Source organism: Chanos chanos, chromosome 14, assembly GCF_902362185.1.
Source record: "Chanos chanos chromosome 14, fChaCha1.1, whole genome shotgun sequence".
Classification (NCBI taxonomy): Eukaryota; Metazoa; Chordata; class Actinopteri; order Gonorynchiformes; family Chanidae; genus Chanos; species Chanos chanos.
The window spans coordinates 5,004,198-5,013,503 of NC_044508.1; the positions used below are offsets into that span (position 1 = coordinate 5,004,198).

Sequence of the window (9,306 nt, forward strand, 5' to 3'; positions counted from 1 at the left end):
TCTACAGCTGATATTATGGTTGGTAAAGTAGTGGTTTTCGTACATACTGACAATCCTTTTTGATCATCTGTTCTATTTTGCAACAATGAATTTTTTTTTAGCTATAATTTAGTATTGCAAGCGCAGCCTCAGCTTTTACTATCAAAGCCTATTTCCGTCATAACTGTTAACGTTTTGATGAATATTGTGTGTGTTAACACTGCGCCTCTCAACTACTTGTAGTCTGTGAGAGATAACGTAGTGAGGATGCAAAGAGATAATAAATAACAGATGTTTATCTTCATATTTTCTTAACGCCATTTGCAACTAACGTCGTCTAATCATCTCTAAGGTTTGTTTATAAGCACATCTTTAATTAAAAATAAATAAATAGATAAATAAATAAAAAACAACGTGAGCTATTAACTAGCACCCTGTGCTTGAGAAATACACAGCTGTTTTCAGTTTTTGTTGTTCAAACAGATAAATAGTTACTGCTGATGATGTAACGAAAAGTTAAACAGGTGGGTTTGTCACAGCTCTAGAAAAGATTACACAAATATACGGAGAAGTGCACAAAAAACTTTTAGCAGCAAGTGGTCCTAACTCGTGATCAATTGTAACCTATTCTTATGCTTTTCCAACTTTTCTGCGAATAGGATACGCCTCCTTTTGACGAGTGTTGAATTTTCCATCGTAAAAATGTCATTAAAATGAAAGGAAAGGTGATGAGATATTTTTTGTCACTCATCAACATCTTCATTATTACAACTGTCTGTGAGAAACCACTGTTTTCATACTTTACTTACACACTTACCTCTCATCTGTTACAGTGTAAAGTGTTTATAAAATCCAAAACCACACCTTTAGAATTGATTTAACAGTGCCAGGGTTGACATTCTATTTGTATATAATGACTGTCACTGGTTCCTGATTTCATAACTATTTAAACACAAAATGTGCCTTATTTCCCTATATACAACATCTATATCTAACAAAATATTTCTGTAAGTCATTGGGATATTTGCTAATATTTGCTAGTTAGAAGCACAATAATGGTCAGTTCAAGGACCAAAAAAAAAAAAAAAATAGTTATAACACTGGACAAGTTATGAGGTTCCACCCACTGTACTTCTATGGATACACAATCTACTGTACCTCTATGTATGTACAACCATTTGTTTACAAAGTTTGCAGATGGAGAGATTGCTTCAAACTAAATCACCTTTGGTGAGCTGTTATTGGATATACTTCACACTTATCTGTTTGGAACAAGATATAACATTGAAGGTCATATATATATTTTTTTTTACTTCAAACACCATGGGCCAGGACACAGGCATATATATATACAGCGTGAGAGGACGGAGGAGAGTCATAGCCGTAGCTGACGCTGGACAGATATGTCTTTGATTGGGGGGATTCTGCTGGCTGCCTTGTGCCTGGGCACTGCCTCTGCTGCATCGGTCAGTTTTGTCACTGTGTGTTGGCGAATGACTTTTTAAAGAGCCATGATTACGATAGCAATGAAAAATAATACAAGACAGGTCTTCGAATGCTCTGGAAAGTGCTAGAATGGGTAACATCCAATTCTTCATCTAAAGGACTGCAATACAACATGAAAGAACTTACAATATAGTTGTTTTATATATATATATGTGTGTGTGTGTGTGTGTGTGTGTGTATATATATATATATATATATATACACACATATATATAAATGGCTCTTTTATGATAAACCTCTTGATAATATGAATTTGTCTTTTTTTAAGAATATTGATAAGGCTAATGATGAGAACTCAAATTTTTTTTTTTTTTTTTTTGATAAGCTTAAGAACTGGCAAATCGTCCTGATGAATTTATGTCTGAAGATTTGTGTTTAACCGTATGACATGTGGGATAAATGATACCATCGGACATGTCTCTCTTCCCACAGCTTGGGGCAGTGCATACAGAGGGCGGAATGGTAGAGGGAAAAAACGTTAGGATGGGTTTCCTACGTTCGGTGGACGTGTTCAAAGGCATTCCTTTTGCCGCCGTACCAGGAAGGTTTGAGAAACCGCAACCACATCCAGGATGGGAAGGTGAGATCTAAATTCACACAGGTTTCCCTTTCGTACATACCGGGTCAGTGTTCAAATCACACTCACTCTCCTTCAACTCTGATTACAAGGGAAAACTCGTTACTTATTCAGAAAGAGATCAGTAGATAGAGAGAGAGAGAGAGAGAGAGAGAGAGAGAGAGAGATACTGTGCTATTTTTTTTTCAAACTTAAACTAAATGAATTGTTGCATTTGCAGGTGTGTTAAAAGCCAAAAAGTATAAGGAGAGGTGTCTACAGGTGACTCTGCTACAGACCGGCACACATGGCAGTGAGGACTGCCTGTATCTCAACATCTTTGTTCCCCAAGGTCGCCAAGGTAGACTTTACCTCAGACCGTTCAAGATCACTAATCAAAACAACAAAAATTCAAAGGCCCAGCGGCATCAAAACAGATGAAACAACCATTTAAAAAGCCTGGCGCTACGGCGTTATATTTCAGATGTATATTCCATGTCTAATCATTTCAAAGTGGTGATCTACTTCAACCAGAATTGTTCAAGCCAATGTTTTGATCAAGTGGACAATACCCCAACAAGCTGTCTGGATCCTGAACTGGGTCTTGTCTCCCCTCTGGTTTCTGCTCAGTGTCCACTGACCTGCCGGTTATGGTGTACATCTATGGGGGTGCATTTCTCCTTGGGGCATCCAACGACCTCAGTTTCATGGGGAACAGCGTGTATGACGGGAGAGAGATGGCCGACAGGGGCAAGGTCATTGTGGTGACTATCAGCTACCGTGTGGGTACGCTTGGCTTTCTCAGCACCGGAGATGCAAGTTTGCCAGGTAAAACTCAACTGAACCCTCTGCATAAAATTCTGTTATTACACTGTGGGGTTACATGATATTTCAAATACATTGTTTTTTTCTTTTAACTAGACAAATGACTTGCTGAGAAATTTATGTATAAAGAATTGGTGTCTTACTCGGCCCTTTGAAAATTAAATTACATGTCATTTTAGAGATAATCATTTGACTGTATTGTTCATGGGTTGTTTTTGTCCTCTTTAAGGGAACTATGGACTTTGGGACCAGCATGCTGCCATTGCCTGGGTGCACAGAAACATCAAAGCTTTCGGAGGGAATCCAGACAACATCACCCTCTTTGGACAGTCTGCTGGTTCTGCCTCTGTGAATTACCAGGTATCTCTGTACTGAAAGAAACGTAGGGTAGAATTCACATCAGTCTGACTTTCATGGTCTATCGTAATTCTATTCATATCAAATGTTAAATATCCTATTTTTCCTCAAAATCTTATACAGGCAAAATTCTTCTGGTTGCAAAACAGGTCATTCATAACAATTTGTTTGGTACACACACACACACACACACACACACACACAAACACAGACACATACATGTATCATACATGTATATGTACATGTATGTGTGTGTGTATTTCAGATTCTACCCAAGAGAATGAAGCTCATTTTGACACATCTGTTGCCTTGCCCTCACACTGGCTATAATTTTGTCTTTTTTTCTTTTTTTTTTACAACACCAGATGCTGTCTCCTTACAACAAGGGCTTATTCCGACGTGCTATCTCTCAGTGTGGGGTGGCCTTCAGTCCATGGGCTATGCAGAGAGACCCAAAAGCTCTCACTAAGAAGGTTAGTCCGTTTCTCTGACAAATGTTTCCCAAAGCACAGTTACCGAATCAGCAATGTAAGCATGCTCTTAATGGTACATCGATATCAGCAATGACTCTAATTTAATCTAAATCCAAATGTGAATGCACACTCTCTCTAAAATCCTGTTTGTGTGGGGGTGTGTGCAGATTGCAGAGAAAGTGGGCTGCCCCACTGACGAACAAATGGTTACATGTCTGAAGATGACCGACCCCGTTACCCTGACAACTGCGGGCAAAGTAGCCCTCTCAGACATGGGCAACGGTTTGTACAGGCGTGGACGATTCTAGGATTCTACAGATTCTAGATATTCTACAAACCATCGTATCGATGTCCTCATTTTATCTTTTATTACTATAATCAAAGATAATAAGGAGACCTCGATGAAAATGTTGGCATTATTGGCAAATGTTGGGATGGAAGAGGCTTAAATAGTTTATACACAACATTTTATATATATATATATGTATATATATATATATATATATATGTATATGTGTGTGTGTGTGTGTGTGTGTGTGTGCATAATGTAAGTATTTAAAACACAATTTACACAATGAAATTGTGAATTTCTGCAAACAGAGATGACAAGCTAGCCCTACCTTATATGTAAATGTGTAATATTGTTTTCGTCTCTGGTCTACCCAGGCCCTGTGCTGCACATGCTGGAATTTGCTCCAGTAGTAGATGGTGACTTGATTCCAGATCACCCCAGCAAACTCTTCCACCATGCGGCCGAAATCGACTACCTCGCCGGCACAAACAGCATGGACGGCCATCTATTTGCCGGCATGGACATCCCATCCATTAATGAGAAACGCAAGCCTACTGACCCGTACGTCGGAAATCCCCTTTTGTGTTTACCGAAACGCGTGGAATAGTGAATAAATGAATAGTCGGGCGCAAACAGAGCATGCACGCACGATACAGAACTGGAACGGAGATGGAAACGGAAATGCAAATGCAAATGCAAATGCAAAAGCAAGCTTCAAGCAAGTAACTGTAAGTCCAATCTAAGGATCCTGATGAGACTTGCTAATTTGCTTTTCTGTTACAGGGAGGAGGTTAGAAACCTGTTGGCAGGACTGACCCTGGAGAAAGGAGAAGCAGCAGCCAACTTATCTTACAGCATCTACTCTTGGGACTGGGGGCCAAATCCAGATCAGGAGATGATTAAAAAAACAGTGGTGGACATTGAAACAGACTACCTCTTCTTTGTGCCCACACAGATAGCCCTACATTCACATGCAAAGAATTCAAAGTAAATAAAAGCAGACTTTGCACGCACACACACACTCACTCACTCACACACACGCATATCACGTTTGACCAAAATATTTTGGGATATTTAATTTAGCATTACAAATTACCATCAGTGTTGGCCAAAGTCAAAATTCAGTTAAGAGACAGTTTATACTCCACATTTAATGCTTGTGTCGTAATTAATATGTGAAATGATATTTAGTTTCACCGTTTCAGATGTCATATTACGTGAGGTACTTAAACTGTCTATGACTCTTCTTACGTATATCCACAGAGGGGCAAAAACATATTCCTATGTTTTCAACATGCCAACCCGAATCGTTTTCTATCCAAGCTGGATGGAGGCCGACCACGCCGATGACGTCCAGTATGTGTTCGGAAAACCTTTCCAGACACCGCTGGCCTATTTCCCACGGCATCGCGACGTGTCCGGACACATGATCGCCTACTGGACCAACTTTGCCAGAACTGGGTAAGAAAATACAAAGAAGCATCTATAAGGTAATCCGCACACAATGACATAAATGGGCCTATACTAGATGGTAATTATTATGTTTATACGTGCCACTAAGGCGAAAATTCAAATAATCCAGCAACCTCCATTAGGCTATCAAAAAACCGTCGGTAAAAAAAAACATTAAAAAAAACATTAGGTAGTTAGGCCTAACATATTTAGCAACATGACGACAACCCGTGTCATTTTTCAGTAAGATGATTAACGAAAGTGATTTGAATAGGTGCCATGTATGTTATATACTTGTCTATCTATCTATCTATCTATCTATCTATCTATCTATCTATCTATCTATTTATCGTTTTAAAATTAATTTATTAATTTAACCAAACTGTTTTCCTCATCACTCACACTTTACCCTTGTCCTTTACGACAGAAATCCAAACGAAGGAGAGAGCGAGGTGCCTACTCAATGGCCGGCTTTCACTGAGACAGGAAATCCATCCCTGATGATTAACAACAAAATCAACAGCGACTCCGTCAAACGCAACCTCAGAGCTCGTTACGTTAGCTACTGGTCGACCATTTATGCTGGTCTTCCCACTATATAGGTGTAAACCCAACCGACTTCTTTATCCTTGAGCATGTATTCACTGTTTACAGCTACTTCTATAGACAAGTGCATGTTTGTTCTCAAACTTCAATAACTGTCGGGTGGTTTGGGGTTTTTTTATTCGTTCAACGTGAAATATGGAAATGTCAGTATCTGAAAATTATCTCAGAATATTATAAGGATGTTAGTCTCTTTCATAGACTAAAAGTGATGTCTGTTGAATGAATGAAGGCAGCCAGTCACCTGTGTCTGTTTATTTGAACTACAGACTTTTTCCAAATAACGAGTGGTCGATCACGTCACCATGATGATTTGTACATATTCCTTCATCTATCCGAAGCTGCTGACTTGCTTGTAGCATCTACAATGGGTCCACGAGGGGGAGTTGTTGTACTTTAATTACAACTTCATTGTAATCCCTGCTCTTAACATACAAGCCTCAGGCCCAGATTCAGTTTAACACCCGGTCTGCAGTTGTCGTAGGCTTAGACTACATCAGAATATGTTCAAGGTATTGTTTATATATATATATATATATATATATATATATATATATATATATATGTAGTTTCCATCATGTTGGGATCTTCATGTGCAAGTAAACATTTTCATCTACAAAAAATTGTTTTTTTTGTGAATTTGAACGCACCTTCAGTTGCTATTCTGAAACTACTGGCAATATTTTGTGATTCTTATAACCTGAAAAGAAACGTCTGGGACAGAGCCTCATTCAGCTCGTAGTAAATTTTAAAAAGTGTGAGTCATAGCTATTCCACTCTGCACTTTAACCATTAACTCAGTAATTATCCTCAGTCTTTTTCTTAGTCTTCATTCTTTTCACTAATTATTTGCCTATTAGAGCAGTGATCATTTTTGTGATAAATGTTCCTTGTCTGTAACTTTAATAGACCATTTTAATAGCGTCGAATGACTTTTTAATGTCACGGAATTCTTCATTTACATTAATAATCAGTTGCTACAAAAAGCTGTTTATTGTGCTGGGTTACTAACTTGTTTTATTTAAAAGAGTCAACGCTGAGTATGGTTTTAAATTTTGAATGCTCGTGAAATGTGCTTGCCGAGCCCCGGTGGAGACTGAAGTTTAGCAGTCGAAGTCTGCATAGCGTAAAATTAGGCGAAAATGAGTTCGTGTCACGGGTGATAAAAAGAACGTTCCAACCAGTATGTGTCTTCCTCGCAGTAACTGTAACACGGAACTGCACAGCGGCAAACGCTTGTCTTTGGGATACCCCTTCATCTTGAGGGGGGAAAAGTTCCTCATTAAGTACACTTTAGAATGGTTAAACAGGCATTCGAAATTAAAATTTTGGTCTGGCTGAGGCAGTCTCAATTATGCATGGAAGGAACATATGCTGTAAAAAGAGTTAATCAAGCGTGCTTTCAACAAGGAATGGCTTGACAGTTTGCACTTAATTGAACCCATTTACAGTTTACCTTCGATCGAAGTCCTTAATCTTACTCGGTTCTAAATCCCATCCTCAAAAAGTGTCTATCCCGTATGTATCTCAGCTCCGGCTACGTCATAATCTACACAAAAGGATATGAGAACTATTATCGGATCAAATCTAGTTCGAAAGCTGTACGATAAAATCTGTAGCCCTCAATACAGTAGACCGTTGCTTGAATATTTTACATGTTGCTCCTCTCACGCGTAGGCTACAACCAATGCAGCTCATAGGCCCACTACTTCGTGCGTCGAGATAGCATGATAGAAGCTGACACTTTGAGAGCCGAGACCCAGTTTGAAAATGACTCTGCTAGTATCATTTATTGAGAGCCTCGAGCATTTTCGTGGCCAGAATGGTTTAGCTGCCATCTCCTTTTAACCCGTCTGAGCGCTCGTGGGTCTCGTACCCTCTCTCTGTCCCACTGAGAGTTGCGTTTTTTTGCTGTCTAATGATTCCAATTCCATCAAAAGAGCTCCCAAATCGTTTTGTTCAACGATTAGACAGGGGGAGTCAATAATAGGATAATGGGGTGGAAATAAAAAGCTGAGCGACTTGTTCTGAAGAGGGTACGACCTGAACGTGCCTTGGGCCTTGTTTAGTCGTTTCCGCTGTTCTCATGATATGATATTTGCTTGGAGCCATGCGGTGCGTTCCTTTGCGTAAGCTATTTCTATATATGTGTACGCTCTACCTGCTGACATGCATGATTGTACGCGTGTATTCGAATGGGCGTGGCACAATCATACATGTCCTGTTGTGTTGTTTAACCACAGGCCCGTTTACAAATGACCTCCGTTTAAATTCCATAACCTTTTGCTGATCGGTAGAGATTGCGCACTCAGGGAAGCAGCGGGATTGTACCGATACACATCTACTCACCCATTCCTGATGGATTATACCTACAGACGGCGCGAAGGGCCACGAGCGTCTCTTGGGCTAGAGTGAACATTGTCTACAGCTCCTAGTAAAGCTGTAATAATGTACTGTAATTACCCGGCAAACCTGCTCCAGTCCGTTACAGTAAACTCAACTCTAGTCACATTCTGTTGCTCGTATTAGCAGTGAGTAGCTGGTTATCATTAAATTACTGTAACATTTACAAAATGTTTTACATCGTAGTTGTAATGTCGGTGCGCTTTACATCTACATACATTTAAAATGTAGCTTTAAATTGGTACTTTCAAGATACCTTGTGTTTATTGAACTGATACGGTCCTCGCTGCAGTTTCACACATCAAAATTCCATTCGTACAAGCATTATTATCGGCTGTTTTCTCTGTTTTCGCTCGCTCTGGTCCTAAGTGTTTTGTTAATAGACATCCAAAGATGCAATACATTCTTTAGTGGTTCACTGTAAACAAATGTAACACTACAAAACCTCGTGGAATGCATAGTATTCCACGACAGACTGTTGTAAAATAATAGAATAGCAGTTTATTGTAAAAAAAAAAAAAAGAAACTGCTGTACATCAACAGGAATTTACAGTATGCAGTTTTCAGTGGAACCCCGGTGCATTCAGCACTGTGCGCACGTCTTATGTGGTCCACACGTGCCGGCGACCGTGAGACCCTAAAAAGATGGTCTATTTAAATTCCGTCCATGTCTGACATCAGTTGCAGATTTTTCATGTTGGCCTTGGGTTATGTATGATCTCCATTCTTCGGTAATGATGTAATCTAAATGCAACTTCCACACGAGCCATTTTTCTTGCCGTTAAACATCTCCACTGGCTATTTTTCAGCACCCTTTTGTCATCACTCCATTTGCAATTGTGATTGCGCAATTATCTTTT

The 9,306-nt window shown here is 39.4% G+C and overlaps 1 protein-coding gene across 1 annotated transcript; it reads left to right on the forward strand.

The window, feature by feature from the left end:
- The first annotated feature begins 1,382 nt into the window (after window positions 1–1,382).
- On the forward strand, window positions 1,383–6,042 carry LOC115827671 (bile salt-activated lipase-like). The gene is made up of 11 exons (XM_030791574.1): window positions 1,383–1,445; window positions 1,918–2,065; window positions 2,283–2,402; window positions 2,672–2,869; window positions 3,096–3,226; window positions 3,589–3,696; window positions 3,864–3,978; window positions 4,363–4,549; window positions 4,772–4,975; window positions 5,252–5,449; window positions 5,868–6,042. Exons 1-11 carry the CDS (start codon window positions 1,383–1,385, stop codon window positions 6,040–6,042), a joined length of 1,647 nt encoding a protein of 548 aa, XP_030647434.1.
- Window positions 6,043–9,306: the final 3,264 nt, after the last annotated feature.

What these genes read in the sequence shown, in the direction of transcription:
- LOC115827671 (XM_030791574.1), top strand. Translation starts at nt 1,383, where the DNA reads ATGTCTTTGATTGGGGGGATTCTGCTGGCTGCCTTGTGCCTGGGCACT. An exon ending in ACCACATCCAGGATGGGAAG is followed by an intron (nt 2,066 to 2,282) that starts GTGAGATCTAAA and finishes TTGCATTTGCAG; the next exon opens with GTGTGTTAAAAGCCAAAAAG. An exon ending in AAACGCAAGCCTACTGACCC is followed by an intron (nt 4,550 to 4,771) that starts GTACGTCGGAAA and finishes TTTCTGTTACAG; the next exon opens with GGAGGAGGTTAGAAACCTGT.